Source organism: Lentinus tigrinus, assembly GCF_003813185.1.
Source record: "Lentinus tigrinus ALCF2SS1-7 unplaced genomic scaffold L226scaffold_14, whole genome shotgun sequence".
Lineage (NCBI taxonomy): Eukaryota > Fungi > Basidiomycota > Agaricomycetes > Polyporales > Polyporaceae > Lentinus > Lentinus tigrinus.
This window is the reverse complement of record NW_027137923.1, coordinates 569,734-583,535: the sequence shown is the minus strand read 5'-3', so window position 1 is coordinate 583,535 and position 13,802 is coordinate 569,734. Positions and strand designations below refer to the sequence as shown.

Below are 13,802 nucleotides of genomic sequence, written 5' to 3'. Positions count from 1 at the left end.
CGTCGTCGTTATTTCTCTGACGGTCTCTGGTCGACGCGCCGGGCGCATTCTCTTACTTATGGGTTTGGACTCTGTGTAACATCACTTGGACACCATCCCCCCTATACCCCCGCCACCTAACGAGTACTGAACCGTGATCTGCGTCTGCGCTACCTCTGGGAGAGTGAGGGTTCATACATACTACATACGAGTATAGTGCCTTCCGTAGCGTCGCGGAATACACCTTGCTATCTAAAGAGTACTATACAGCCTAAACATAACTTACAGGAGTCAGTTGCGAAGGTAATTGAAGAAAAGCTTTGTAGCAGAACAACGGTTGGCACGCGACACAAACGAGCATGGGCGGCTACTGTCGTCATTTTCAGATATCGAAGCGGTCGATAGAACTCGATACCGGCGGCGATTACGCCTTTCCTCCTGACTATTCCTTCCACCCGACTCTGTGGCACCTTGCTCGTTACTGAACGCTATTGACCGATCTAGCTGCGCTATCTCCCTGTTATTGACTGAACGTCATTGTAATCGAGACCCGAGGTCCAGAACTGATCCCGCGCAACCCGAAACTCGCACGAACTATGGACAGCAGCAGCGACTCATCATTACCATCTACCCCGGCCACATCGCAGCCACCGTCGCCTGCGCTCGCGAAGTTGAGCTTACAAGATATCACGGACGAGGCGAGGGCGGAGGCGGCCAAGCTGAAGGCCGAGGCGAACAAGGCGTTCACATGTGCGTCTGAGCTTGTCCTATTGTTCTCTGTTTCAAGAAGGACTCACTGACTCTTGTGCGATCGATTTTGCTGGATTGTCTTGAATCTCTGCCCGCCGCGGCCTTGGGTTGTGTAGCACATGACTTCAACAAGGCGGCGCAGTTGTATTCGGATGCGATCGAGAAGAACCCCTTGGACCCGACGCTGTGGTGTAATCGCGCATACACGAGGATCAAGCTCGAGGAGCATGGTTATGGACTCGCAGATGCCAGTGCGTATGCTGCAAACTTATGGATGCCATCTGGTCTCACGCATATGACGCAATGCAGCTACGGCTATTGAACTCGACCCGAAGTATGCCAAGGCGTATTATCGGTACGTCTATGTCGCTGTATGCCCTGAAGACCTACCATCGCATTCAACCGTCTTTCCCTTCACCCCCCTCTGCGACTTCTTCCTTGGGTTTACAGGCGAGCAACATGTTACTTGCAAACGTTGAAGTACAAGCAGGCCATCGGGGACTTCAAGAAGCTGCTCACGCTCGAGCCACAAAACCAGCTCGTGCGGATGCAGCTCGACAGCACGCAGAAGATCCTGCGGAAAGTCGAGTTCGAGAAGGTATGTGAAGGGCTATATTTAGCGTCACGGCGTGAGGGTGTTCACCGGGATCTGTAGGCTATAGAGATGGAGGAAGAGAAGAGTGCAGCCATACGGTGTTATGAGATCATCGCTGAAGGTACGCCAGCCAATACTGTTGAAAAGAGGCTTCGAAGTCGAAGGGACCTTCTGGCAGGGGGATGCGACGTCGACAAGGGCTACAGCGGGCCCGTGCTGCCCACCGGAGAGGACGGGAAATACACTATCACCATCGATTTCCTCCGGGAGATGATCGCGTACTTCAAGGAGGGCAAGTCAATACCACGCAGGTACGTCTGGGAGATCGTCCTCGGCGCGCACTCGTACTTCGAGAAGGAGGAGAGCCTGGTCACCCTGGACGTCGAGGACGGCATGACTGTGGATGTAATCGGGGATGTCCATGGTAGGTTCCGAAACAATATATCACTCTTTGTTCCCCCGAGCATAGTGTGACGAACCACTCTTTGCCCCCGTCAGGCCAGTTCTACGATTACCTCCACCTGCTGTCGCTCACTGGGGAGCCGAACGAGAAGCATTGTCTGCTCATGAACGGGGATCTGGTCGACCGTGGATCGTGGTCCGTCGAGGTGATCCTCACCGCCCTCGCGTTCAAGTGTACGTACACTCGGTGTCTCTAGTTGTCGTTTGTCTGGCTGAAGTCCGTTCATAGGGCTATATCCGAAGCAGATGTACATCAACCGTGGGAACCACGAGGCGAAAGAGATGAACCGCACGTACGGCTTCGAGGGCGAGGCGAAGCACAAATATGGCGAACAGACATACAAGGTAGGTATCCCTATATTCCGTATCATCGCACTGCGGAGGACCTACTGACGAGTTCCTCACGCAAATTAGCTCTTCGCACATGTATTCACAGTTAGTGCGTGCATCCCATACCTGAATTTTTGAATGTTGGAGCTGAGAGGCATTTTCCGTGCACAGTGCCCCTGGCGACTCTCATATCCGCAACACAACCTCCGTCAGGCCCAACGAAGGGTGCGATTCTCTCGCCCGAAGGAAAGAAGCGGTACTTTGTCGTGCACGGCGGTCTGTTCAGCAAGGACGGGGTCACACTCGACGAGATTCGCAAGATCCAGCGAATAGGCCAGCAACCAGGACAAGAAGGCTTGATGTGTACGTACCTCATGTTGACTCGCCACATATCCGAGCTGTGCTGACCAGCTATCGGCTAACCTCTCAGGCGAGGTGAGAATTCCCGATACCGGAGTTATGATCACAAAGTCGGGCGGTCAATTAACGAAATCGGGCGTAGCTGCTGTGGACGGACCCCCAGGAACTCCCGGGGAGAGGCCCAAGCAAGCGTGTGAGTGCACATTCCAATTCGGTCTGCTCTATTCCACGCTGACATCTATCGCGTTTCGACTTCTCTGTTAGGGCGTTGGAATTGCGTTCGGGCCCGATGTCACGAAGCGGTGGTGCCAGGCTAACGGGGTCACGGGTGTTATTCGCAGCCACGAAGTCCGTCAAGGTAGGTTACAACTTTGTCGCTGCGCCATCGAGGGCGTGCTTCCCTCGGTCCGATGGCTGACAACTGGACTGCTCATTAGACGGTTACTCCGTGGAGCATGGCGGTCTTTGCACAACGGTGAGAACGCGGATTGCATGCATCCAAGGCCTTATACGACGTTACTGACGACGCGTGCCCCCCATGCTTCACTTCTATCCACCGTGCGGCCCGTGTCAATTCTGCGATCAATGATCCAGGTGTTCTCAGCGCCGAACTATGTCGACCAGGCCGGCAACAAGGGCGCCTTCGTGAGTGCTCTCTCTATCACCCTCGGCCACCCCGAACGCACCGGCGATACTGACCAATTCACGATTATGCATCTCGTATCCGCGCAGATTCGCATCGACGCTGCAGGCTCGCAGACATACACGCAGTTTGATGCGCAACCACATCCGCCGATGAAGCCCATGGCGTACGCGTCCAACGGCCTCGCCAACCTGCTCATGTAAGGCGGTGGCGGCGGCAGTTCGCCGTCCAGAGGCCGCGCATCGACATCATCGTGCAACGCGTTTTGCCGGGCGCTGACCTTTGACATGATCACAGTCGTCTCTTCTTCGGCGATGGGCAGGCTTCATGCGCCTGGCGTGCAGGGTCGGCCTGCGATGGGGACGGGTGTACGTTTGACAAGGGAGAGGATGCTGTAGCCATCTGTGTGGGAATCTGTACGCGACGATACTGCGGGTTGCTGCGGTATGTCTCGGGTGTAGCTTACTGTTGGGGCTGTTGTAAGCCCGCTTGGAGGGCGCAGGTGTACGCCACCGATCTTTGGGCCTGTGCTATATACTACTTACATCTTGGCGTGAGGTCGCTACAACGGCGACCGCGTTAGCGACAGGCGCGGAAACGTCGGCGTACTGCCGCAGCGTATCGCGGGTGGACATTTGGTATCTACTCACCCTCCGATGATACGGCCTCGAAGTCCCCAGGGTAGGCTTCGCGGATGTGAGCGAATCCACTGATTCGTGTATCAGGTACTGGTGCAGCGTGCTAGTACTAGTATCTGCGAATTCCGGGGTGTGACCTGGAGCCATTTCGTGATCGCACGGCAAGAGGTGGGCATTGCGTGAACGTGCTCTCGCGGGTAAGGTCTGCTGATGCGGGTGGGCGTTCGGGGGTTGGTGGAGACGCCGGACCCGCCTACGCCGTGGCTAAGAGAGACCGCGTTCGAACCTAAAGAGTTGCCTGATATGGACATGTTCGCGTCGGCTAACAGGTTCGTTCGGACCACCGCCGCCCGGTCCCTATACTACGAGATGCACGCGGTTTCATACAGTCCGCGTGCTCCCGTCTAAACCAATTGGAGGGCTTCCAATAACCTGGTTTGCGCCGTTGGACGACTTCCGGCAGAGCGACTGAGTCCGGCACTACTATAAAAGTGGACGACTTCTGGATCTGTGTGCTGTTGAGACTAGCCTGACAATGAATGCAAGGTATACACAACATTGACCTCCATACATGGTGCGAGATACAACGACAAAACTGGGACAATGTAAGCAAGATCGAGATTACTAAGAGAGGATGGCCGATAGATACTCGGAGATCATAGTCCAAAGCTGAACAGAGCGCGCTGCACGTTCTCTAGACGTCTCTTCTTCGTGAGCAGTTCGTCACGCGTCGCCACGATATTGGGGTCCTCCGCAATGTAGTCGCTGCACCGCTCAGCCGAGCGCGCCGTCCCCAGTCCGAGACGCTCGAACAGCTGCTGCTGGAGCTGCTTCGCGAAGGCGTACAGGAAGTGGTGGTCGATCGACAGCGGGATATAGTCGGTAACGCGCTGTTCCACATGTGTGAGCACCAGCGCAACATATGGCCATTTGTAGGGCGCGAGCACACACCTTGTACGCGACTTGGAAGTAGGCCCGGACCTCCGCCATCACTTCCAGTTCTTCCTCGTAGATATCCGGAGGGTTCAGCTTCCCAAAGTCTTCCTCCTGGATGCCGGTGTAACCGAGCTTCGCAAGGTTGGCAAGGGTCTCCTTCACAAGCTGCTCCCTGGATGTGTCATTAGCCGTCGTGGAAGGGACGGCCGGATGCCTCGGAGGAGGCGGGGTTGCAAAGTTGAATATTTTGGCGGACGGCGTCACAGGCTGAGCGTTGTTCGGGCCTGGTGCAGCCTGGGCGGATTCTGTGGATGACTCCAATGCAGTGGCAGATTGCGTTTGAGCTCTTGCGGGTACCGGAGTCTGCGCGAGAGCCTGCGATATTGCCCCAGTAGGAAGTGAAGGGTCGCCAAACATAGAACGCTTCGCCTGACGTGCGTTTGTCTTAGGATCAGTGTTGACTGTAGCCGTGGACGCCGGCCCTGGAGCTGCGGCGTGATGAATGAGTACGTGAGGACGCAAGACAATAGAAACAACTGCTAACATTGGTTGAAGGAAAATAAAGCGGCAGGGGTTACAACAGCTGGCGTTACACGTTCCGCAGGGCCCTTGCCCGCCCGAGCGTCCTTGTACTTGGATAGCCACTTGTCCCGACACTCCTGGAAGTAGTGATAGTTTTGGGTGAAGGGCGAAGTCTCAAGCTCCAGAACCGTCTTCAGTTGGCTGACAGTTATGTCTGCACACGTCTTGATGAGCTCAAGCGTGACCGGCCTGCAAAAAAATGAGATTATATCACACGGCAGCTGACCAAATACCGACCCGACGACAGTTTTGAGGGCGCTGTAGCGCTCGAAGTACTCGTGCACGAGAGCCTTAACAGACTCTTTGAAGGCATCCTGCACCTCCTCAAAGCAGCCTAGTGCGGACACTTGCCAGGAACTCTGGAACTCCTGGAGAAGGGCGAGCTTCGCGGCATAGGGAACGTTACCAGGAAGCTCGCGAGTGATGGAGCTGGCAGAGGATGAACTTAAGTCATCGGGCGAGGCAGAGGAGCGAGGAACGTACCGGCTGATGTGCGCCCGTACGTCCTCCAGGTAGTAGATCTTGCCTGCATATTTCTTGCTTCGTGCACTTCGATCATTAGTGTCGACACGAATGTACTCTGAGATGTCGCGGGGCGCTTGAGATTGATCCTTGTACGGCACGAAGGGTGGCGCAGATGAACGGATGTTCAGCTTGAACTTCCCGTATGTACGCCGCGTGCTCTGTACGAGGGCAGTGTGGCTGGGAGAACCGCGGACGCGCTGCTCGAGCTCAGCGCAAAAGCTCGTGACCAGAGCAAGAACAAAGGCAGTCGGCTCGGCCGTGATCGGAGGTGGCAGCTTCTCCAGCTGGGCGTTGCAGCTCTCGAGTTGCAACGCGACCTGGTCGAGAATCTTAGGCAAGCTGTCAGAAGGAAAGTCTCTCTCTGAGTATGCCACCAAAAGAGCGGAAGGCTTGCCAGACTTACGACTCGCGGATGATCTGCGTTAACAACGTGCTCAGGTTCTGAACAAGGTTTGCCGTGCCGAATCTATGCTGGTGAGTGGAGCTCGACCAAGGTGCGGTGCTCTGGAAGAATGATAGCTCGGCAGCGCGAGCATCAGCTCCGGAGATACCACGCATACGTTCGTCGTCGTCCGGTTGGCGCGTGCAGTAATAGCCATGGCGGAGCGGGTGGCGGCGACTCTCGAGAACTTCTAGCCATAAGCTTCGTGCCTTCGTCGACCCGGCAGTGAGTGTGTCCGGCTTGGTCAAAACGCCTACATATGTGATCAGCTACACTGATTGCACGGCAACAGCAACGATGACAGTACCGATAGTTCGCGAACCATTCGGATCGGCGAGTTTTGCGAGTCGTGCGGCCTTCTGGTTTTCGATGTCGTCTGAAGTTGATGTGAGCGCGCGGACCAAGAACAGATGGGATTGCGAACGCACCACTCATGGGTAGCGTGACGAGGATAAGACTGTTGCCCTCGATGTATGAGCGCACGAGATCTTCCACCAGCAGGACGACTTCAGGATCAGCATTCTGCACGATGCCCGGAAGGTCAACAAAGGATAGATCCGCGAGTTCCGGCCCCTTGAGCTCTACGCAGACTACGTTCCTCGAGAACAGAAGCGACTTTGGGCCCTTCGGAAGCTTCCCGGACTTGAGCTCTTCTTCACTCAAGGACGAGAATTTGGACGAGTCGACGTCGGGGTTCAGAACCGCAGCCTGCGCTCGACGCAACATCGGCTCGACGTCATCCTTGTTGGTCAACAAAGGGCCGAAATCCTCCTCCTCGACCTCGTCGAGCCTCTTGTTGTCCTGGTACTCCCAGCGAATCTTGATTTGGCAGGACCAGCCCTCCGACGAGTGCGCAAGGCGGCACTCCATAGGGCACCTGGTACATGTCCCGGCATCGCGTGGAACGCTGATCTGTACAACGCCGTGTATGATTACTCTCCATGCTTGCATAGTCGAGAGCTGGTGATACTCACTCCAGAGATGGCTTCTACAAGACTTGACTTCCCGGCACTCTGATTCCCTATGACCACGATACGGGGCAACTCGAGGTCGATATGTGCGCTACAGCAGATTCAAAACATCAGAGTCAGTGCTCAAGTCTCTTTCACGGCTCACCGCCGGACTCAGGACACCTAGCGCGAACTAGCTTCGTGTGATACCGTGCTTGCCTTCAAGGGTACTCTCCCGGACTTGCCTTCATCCGGTCTAAAAGGAACAAAGGCGACTTCCCTTATGCGCGAGTGTTAGGATTGGTTACCCTTATCCAGACAGAGCAACAGAAATCGACCATATACAACTAGGGATGCAATCCCTAGAGGGCGCCGATCTTCAAGGCTTTGGGCTTATACGAGTGGCGAGGGCTACGCCTTTCGCCACTGGCCGTACGGCGCATCAACTCGCACAGAAGAGGATCCGGGTACTAATACGCCTCAAAGGAGAGCATTGAACGTACCCGAGCGCACGGAGCTGTCCAACAAACTCAATCAACTCCTTCGAGCTCTTCCCGTAGTCGCTGTCCAGAAGTGTTGCATGTCGACTTGACTGAGATTCCATGGCTGCACACTGCGTGCTGTTGTCGTTGGTATACCCTTTGACTAAGCAAGGACTGTAAGGAATATATGACAAGGTAGGTTGGGGAGTGGCGAGAGTAAGTATCTTGCCGCAGTAGCGCGAAGAAAGGGGGTACAACGCGCCTACGCGAACGCGTCGCGACGCGTCCTCAATAAGCGCCTTCCCTGGCAACGGCCGACATGAACGTGGAACACGAGGCTACGGAACGTGCTGTAGGCCCCACTCAATGTGATTATGTGGTACATACTACTTAGGTCTACACGGGGTCATTGTACTGCGCACGTAACCTGACGAACTACTCGCAGCGTTCCGGGAAATGGGAACATGCTGACGATTAGTACGCGCTACAGTGGTGGGAGCGACGCGGGAAGCACGCACGGCTAGCTGCGAGCCCGTCCTCGAACTCGATCGGCTAAGCAGTGGGGTCTCAACAAGCGAATGTTCTGGCTCTAGCCACATCGGCCTTCGAAAGTCACGTCAAGTATTATGCTCACATAAGGTAGCGTACCTTGCGCACACAGGATTGAATAAAGCTTCGCCGTGGTACCCGGATGGGTTCCAATGATAACGAAAGGAAGTAATTGTACAGGGAAGGACTTTTGTACGGGGCCAGCCCGTACGTGCATGAGAGGAAATACAGGAGGCCTAAGTATCGGCGCCCTGGGCTTTCACACTCAAGAAAAACTGCAACAGCTTGCGCTGATCGAGAACGTGGAGCTTCTCCCTGAAGTAGGGTACGAACTGCTCCCTAAGGTCAACGCTGCCCCCATTCATGCGGGTGGACACCACCCGGAGGGACGCGAACCGGCGCTTGGACAAGATCTGCCCAACACGCTCCCAGTCGAACGCATCGAGGTCGGCGGATGTCGCGCCGCGCCACACCCGGATGGTGAATTGGACCTTCTGTAACCGCTTGCACCGAACAGGGAGGCTCTCGAGCAGAACGGAGACGTAGGACAGGTGCGTAGCCGCAGACTGTTCGACAGGCTGGAGAGGTATGAGGTTGATGTTGAGGGAGCGCAGGTCGGTGCATTTGCTCAAGTTGAATGGGAAGAACGACCTGGAGCCTGCGGTGGAATGCGAGTCAGCACCGAACAGGACGAGTACTGATGGAGACAACGTACCTATCTCTATCATTGCATCTGGATCAAAGCCGATATCCAGCTCGCGCAGACCCGGGCCCACGTCCTGCAGGTACTCCCCGAACGCGCTTATTCCAACCCCGTTGATCAAAACCTTAAGGACAGACAAATTCCCACATGGCAGCAGATGGGTACTTGGGTCAGACGAACCTGAGTCCACCTCGACGGGCACACTCGAGTGGGAGGTCAAGGAGAGGGACTGGAGGTCAGGCGCGAAGGACTGACGGAGGCGTGCGTTGGCCTCCGCCCTCGAACGCAGCCATGACTGGACGATCTTGAACTTCTTGAGCTTCGGCATTAGCTCCGGGAGCGCGAGACATTGCTTCGGTTCCGCCATATAGCAGTCGCGGAGAGTGAGCATCCGAATGGACGACCTGCTGGCAGAGAGCGCCGCGAGAACCCATGGGTTCGGCAGCTCCATGCCCACAACTCGCAGCACCTCGATGCGCGTCGAGGGGAATTCGAGCGGAGGTGGCGGGATATCCGATAGGCCGTCCAGGGTGAGCTTCCGGATGTGGCCTGCGAGTTCAGGCCGCTGGCGGATGGTTGCGCAGAAGAGGGCAACGTTGCCACTGTTGATGCAGATCGACTTGTATAGGATCGGCTGGGCGTGCTTCGACCACAGCTTGGAGATGAGGCAGCATGAGTGGAGAGCCTGGCTGTCGCCGCGCAGGAACTCGAGAATTCTGATGCCAAGCTCGACGGGTAGGTCGGAGAGGGAGGGCGCAGTATGCATTGGCGAGCTGGGTGGTGGCCGCCGGCGGATGCTTGACTTTCGTATACCTGGATCGTCGTTAATATACTGCAAACCAACGTGGATTCAATATCTTTGGATGAACCAACAATCGTTGTTCCCTTTGTCCTGCTGGAGCATTTCCGGAACGAACCAGCAAACGATATCAGCATTAGGACGTAAGTACGGTAGAACAGGTGCTGAGCCACACAGAAATGGAAACATCGACAACGAACAGGGGATCTCAACGCACGAGCCATTTCATGTCCGCCCCGTATTCGTGCGCGACACCGAGGATGCCCCGTGATTGAAGCACAGGGAGTCGTTCGTAGATAAAGGACATCACAGACTCGCGGATGGCGTAGCCCCCAATAACATGAACCACGACCCTGCGCAGCGCCGCAAAGCGCTCGTCAGCCAAGACCTGTCCGACGCGCTCCCAGTCGAGCGTACCAAGGTCGTTGCGTGAGGCACGTAGGGCCTTCGCCACCAACTTAACACGTCGAAGATTCGGAGCAGCAAGGGTGCTGAGAAGAAGCGGCACGTAGTACAGGTGGTTCATCCCGGAGAATGGTGGAACGAGCTTGAACTCGAGCGCGAAGAGCAGCAAGTTCGAGCAATACTCCAATGATAGGGGAAATTGTTGCGGTGTGGTACCTATTCGTCAGGTTGTGAGAAGTAGCGAATTAGCATCACAACAAATCTGCTTACCCAAGGGCACAAGCGGACCGTTCGATTGTATACCAAGGTCTAGCTCGCGCAAGTTGGGTCCTGCAACGGCGAGGAAGCGATCGAATAGAAACAAATGGCCGATGGCGAGGTGGATCTTGAGGATCGACAAGTTCTTGTAGCTACCAGGATCGGCGAGGAATACGCCAACCACTGCCAGCGACCGTGAGTCGTACGACTCGCCCCCAACCAGGGAGAGGGATTGCAGATCGGATGGACCGATCGGGTAGACGTCGCCATTGTCGCTCGTCAATCGCCCGCGCTCGATGTCGATGTTCTTCAGATTCGGCATCTCCCTCAAGAACGTGAGGAAGCTCTCCATGTCATGCGCATGGAAATCACGAAGGCTCAGCTGCTGGACGGAATGTTTGCTGGCTGAAAGCACAGCGGTGATCCATGGGTTGGTCATGTCCATGCCAACCAAACGTAGCAGCCGGATGGCAGTGGGACGGAGACCGGGGGGTGGACGGGGTATCCGGTTAACATTGCAGAACGTGAGCTCTCGGATGTTGCAAGCTAGCTCCGGACGTCTCGTCATTGTCCAACGAAATGCGCCCGCGTTCTTGCTGTCGACCTGGATCGTCTCATACAAGCTGCGCTGCACATGGCTGAGCCATATCCTGCACGTGAGAGAACACGTCTGAAGGGCTGCGCAGTCGCCGCGTAGGTGGTCGAGTATCGCAAAATGTAGTTCCAAAGGGAGGTCGTACATGGTGGTCGGCGACATTTCGGCGGTGGTGGCTTGAGAGCATTCGACGGTTCGCAAATATAGCGGAAGGGACGTCGTACTACAAAGCCTGGTCGGAAGCAAACATCGTAAGGCCATTTGATAGAGCGACTTACCTCTGAAGCAGTTTGACAAAACCAGACAAAGAGGGAAAGATGGTAGGCGATGGTCCGCCGGACCGTGAAGGTAATGGGAACAGACCTAGCATAGATTACATTCCTCCTAGACGCAATCATTGACCATCCTTTGTAGCTTCATCAACATTAGGAATACCTAGCCGCAAGCCTTCACGAACCTGGTGAAAGTGAGGATGAGGAAGCACTCGATCGAGAAGCGTGCTCACCAATTTCACCGCAAACCGAGCCGCTCGTCCTTCGTCATTGCCTCCCTCTTCTTCTTCTGCTCCTCAACATGGTGGTATGGCTGCGCAGGCGAGGCCGCTGCCTTCGCCTGGCTGGGAGTCGCAGGCACACCCTGCTTCACGGCGAGTTTCTCCGCCTTCTGGCGCGCAAGCATGTTGCGGACCTGCTGGACGTCGCCGTCCGTCATCTGGATCAATGTTGGCGGCCTCCTGATCATGTCTGCGCGTGTCTAGAGAGTGTGAAGGCAGTGGCGCGCTGCGCAGAGGGGAAGAATGGACTCAGATGAGGACGTGGAGGTGCAGACAATGGCAAGTGGCACTGCGTGTACTGCGGGCGCGGGCGCTCGCCGTCCACGTAAAACGTTGCACCTCCTCACGACCTCCGCACATATTCACCATCTTGCCTCCGCACTTCGCGTCCGCTCTCTACGCGCCTGCCTGCGCTGCATATACTGTAACTCCCCGCGAACCCAGCACACAACACAGACACCATGGAGACCGTTCTCCGCGTCAGCGACACACTCAAGTCCTTCCGGGTCCGTCGCGCCTCCCGCCAAACATGCTACTCGGACTTACACCTCTATCCTGCGGCTGCTGTAGGAAACTCGCCTAAGCTCACTCCGTCCTCCGACGGAGTTCTTTGACCCCAACAGGGTGTCAAGACCTGCAGACCTCAACACCGCAACCCATGTGCGCAACCTCAGCTCAGGCTGTTTCGTGCCGTAGTCTGACCTGCGACCGCTCTTGCTCTCCCGCAGCGGATATCATACAACACTCGCTACTTTTCAGGTGTGTTGCGCGTAACAGATGTATTCCTTCAAGTGTTCCTGACCCCTCCGTACAGGAAATTATGGCCTGATTGTTGCCCTCCTCGCCGTATACGCACTGTACGCCATATTGTCCTGCTGTGGCAGCTCATGAGATCTCACTGCCCTCCCCCTGTAGCATCACCAACGTCCTCCTCATCTTCGCCGTCCTCTTCCTTGTTGGCGGCTTCGCTGCAATCAACCGCTTCGGTCAGTGCATTCCCGCCCTACACGCACAATGCGACAGACTAATCTCCTCAAACCTCATTGTCCTCCCCCATAACTCCCCTACCCGCGCAAATCCCACCTGTCCGCTCTCGCTGCCCGACTTTCTCAACGCCATGAACACTCAAACCGAACGAACTACCGAACAGCGCCCGACCCAATTCAGGTCGGCGAGCACGTCATCACGCAGAAGTCGCTCTACACCGGCCTTTTCGTGATCGGCATCCCCATGCTCTGGATCTCCTCCCCCTTCAGCACTTTCTTCTGGCTCGTCGGCGCCTCTGCCGTCCTCATCCTCGGCCACGCCACCATTATGGAGCCCGGCATCGAGAGCGAGTACGCCCAGGTCCAGGAGAGCGTCTGAGTTGCCCGAGCTGGTTGGTGGAAGGGGCGCAGGTGAGGAAGGAGAGAGGAGCGAGATGGGCAAGGTCGTTCGAATTCGTCTTCGAGGTGCGCGTCGCCGCACGTACATAGACTTTTCCGTCGTTTTGGCTTCTTTATTGGTCTGGGCACGTCCTCACACCCTATTAATTCTTCGTTCTACCTGAACCCAAGTTCGTTGCGTGCTCGGAAAACTTTCACCGCAACCACGCCCATCTTCGTCCTTTCTGGACATCGTGCCCATCACCGCCCTAAAGCTCATGCTTGACACACAAGTCAGAAGGATATCAGCAAGTCCCCGACACCAAATACTCGCATGAAAATCTACCTTAAGGTGAGTGTTCAAGGTAGCGCATCGTTCACCAAGATATAGCTCGTAGCAGGCGTGTGCGGCATACTGGGCGGCATATCTCCGACAGTAATGTCTTCCGGGTTGCACGCATACGTAGGCTCATCGCTATGGCGAGGTGTGCACTGAGGAGTTTTGACAGGCTGGTTTATAACAAATTGCCGGAAGGATGTCTACCAGGACCAGCCATAAGCCCTCCTCAATTCTATTAATTATGAGTTCTATTATGTCGAACGAGCTCGGCTACACACCTGATGCGAGCGGGGCTGTGATGGGAGATGACGACAGGGCGGAGCACTGAGTCTAAAAACGGATGCTGAGTTTGACATCTACAAGCTCTGAGTCTGAACAAAAGGTCGGCAAATATGCGGAGAAGCTTGTTTTCGGACTCAGTCCTCCGCCCTGTCGTCATCTCCCATCAAGCCCCGCTCGCATCAGGTGTGTAGCCGAGCTCGTTCGACATAATAGAACTCATAATTAATAGAATTGAGGAGGGCTTATACTCTCCGTCCCACGTCATCTTGAAAAGCAAGGA

At 55.7% G+C, this 13,802-nt stretch overlaps 5 protein-coding genes across 5 annotated transcripts; 2 read left to right on the top strand and 3 right to left on the bottom strand.

The window, feature by feature from the left end:
* Positions 1 to 1,043: 1,043 nt before the first annotated feature.
* Positions 1,044 to 3,322, top strand: L226DRAFT_464162 (protein phosphatase 5; the record flags this gene model as incomplete). The annotated part of the gene is made up of 14 exons (XM_067675841.1): positions 1,044 to 1,084; positions 1,180 to 1,327; positions 1,385 to 1,445; positions 1,503 to 1,748; positions 1,823 to 1,960; positions 2,016 to 2,131; positions 2,201 to 2,225; positions 2,288 to 2,492; positions 2,588 to 2,594; positions 2,619 to 2,669; positions 2,741 to 2,834; positions 2,914 to 2,951; positions 3,071 to 3,121; positions 3,209 to 3,322. Coding segments are annotated over 14 exons (1,335 nt in total), but the record flags the coding sequence as incomplete, so codon positions are not given.
* A 947-nt stretch (positions 3,323 to 4,269) lies between these two features.
* L226DRAFT_535743 (uncharacterized protein) lies at positions 4,270 to 7,913 on the bottom strand. The gene is made up of 10 exons (XM_067680977.1): positions 7,696 to 7,913; positions 7,217 to 7,304; positions 6,671 to 7,154; positions 6,550 to 6,618; positions 6,204 to 6,495; positions 5,759 to 6,139; positions 5,513 to 5,704; positions 5,238 to 5,464; positions 4,709 to 5,181; positions 4,270 to 4,647 (listed from the first exon to the last, which is right to left on the bottom strand). Exons 1-10 carry the CDS (start codon positions 7,794 to 7,796, stop codon positions 4,414 to 4,416), a joined length of 2,541 nt encoding a protein of 846 aa, XP_067534861.1. The 5' UTR covers positions 7,797 to 7,913; the 3' UTR covers positions 4,270 to 4,413.
* A 2,020-nt stretch (positions 7,914 to 9,933) lies between these two features.
* L226DRAFT_464028 (uncharacterized protein) lies at positions 9,934 to 11,130 on the bottom strand (the record flags this gene model as incomplete). The annotated part of the gene is made up of 2 exons (XM_067675829.1): positions 9,934 to 10,346; positions 10,419 to 11,130. The coding sequence occupies 2 exons, from the start codon at positions 11,128 to 11,130 to the stop codon at positions 9,934 to 9,936; spliced, it is 1,125 nt and encodes a 374-aa protein (XP_067534860.1).
* A 170-nt stretch (positions 11,131 to 11,300) lies between these two features.
* On the bottom strand, positions 11,301 to 11,799 carry L226DRAFT_535741 (uncharacterized protein). Its single transcript, XM_067680976.1, has 2 exons — positions 11,489 to 11,799; positions 11,301 to 11,440 (listed from the first exon to the last, which is right to left on the bottom strand). Exon 1 carries the CDS (start codon positions 11,722 to 11,724, stop codon positions 11,494 to 11,496), a length of 231 nt encoding a protein of 76 aa, XP_067534859.1. The 5' UTR covers positions 11,725 to 11,799; the 3' UTR covers positions 11,301 to 11,440; positions 11,489 to 11,493.
* L226DRAFT_535740 (prenylated rab acceptor PRA1) lies at positions 11,778 to 13,131 on the top strand. Its single transcript, XM_067680975.1, has 6 exons — positions 11,778 to 12,042; positions 12,107 to 12,196; positions 12,265 to 12,295; positions 12,351 to 12,393; positions 12,452 to 12,522; positions 12,687 to 13,131. Exons 1-6 carry the CDS (start codon positions 11,998 to 12,000, stop codon positions 12,899 to 12,901), a joined length of 495 nt encoding a protein of 164 aa, XP_067534858.1. The 5' UTR covers positions 11,778 to 11,997; the 3' UTR covers positions 12,902 to 13,131.
* Positions 13,132 to 13,802: the final 671 nt, after the last annotated feature.

What these genes read in the sequence shown, in the direction of transcription:
- L226DRAFT_535743 (XM_067680977.1), bottom strand. Translation starts at nt 7,796, where the DNA reads ATGGAATCTCAGTCAAGTCGACATGCAACACTTCTGGACAGCGACTAC. An exon ending in TTGTAGAAGCCATCTCTGGA is followed by an intron (nt 7,155 to 7,216) that starts GTGAGTATCACC and finishes GGCGTTGTACAG; the next exon opens with ATCAGCGTTCCACGCGATGC. An exon ending in CGTCACGCTACCCATGAGTG is followed by an intron (nt 6,619 to 6,670) that starts GTGCGTTCGCAA and finishes CATCAACTTCAG; the next exon opens with ACGACATCGAAAACCAGAAG.
- L226DRAFT_535741 (XM_067680976.1), bottom strand. Translation starts at nt 11,724, where the DNA reads ATGATCAGGAGGCCGCCAACATTGATCCAGATGACGGACGGCGACGTC.
- L226DRAFT_535740 (XM_067680975.1), top strand. Translation starts at nt 11,998, where the DNA reads ATGGAGACCGTTCTCCGCGTCAGCGACACACTCAAGTCCTTCCGG. An exon ending in ACCTCAACACCGCAACCCAT is followed by an intron (nt 12,197 to 12,264) that starts GTGCGCAACCTC and finishes GCTCTCCCGCAG; the next exon opens with CGGATATCATACAACACTCG. An exon ending in CTCCTCGCCGTATACGCACT is followed by an intron (nt 12,394 to 12,451) that starts GTACGCCATATT and finishes CTCCCCCTGTAG; the next exon opens with CATCACCAACGTCCTCCTCA.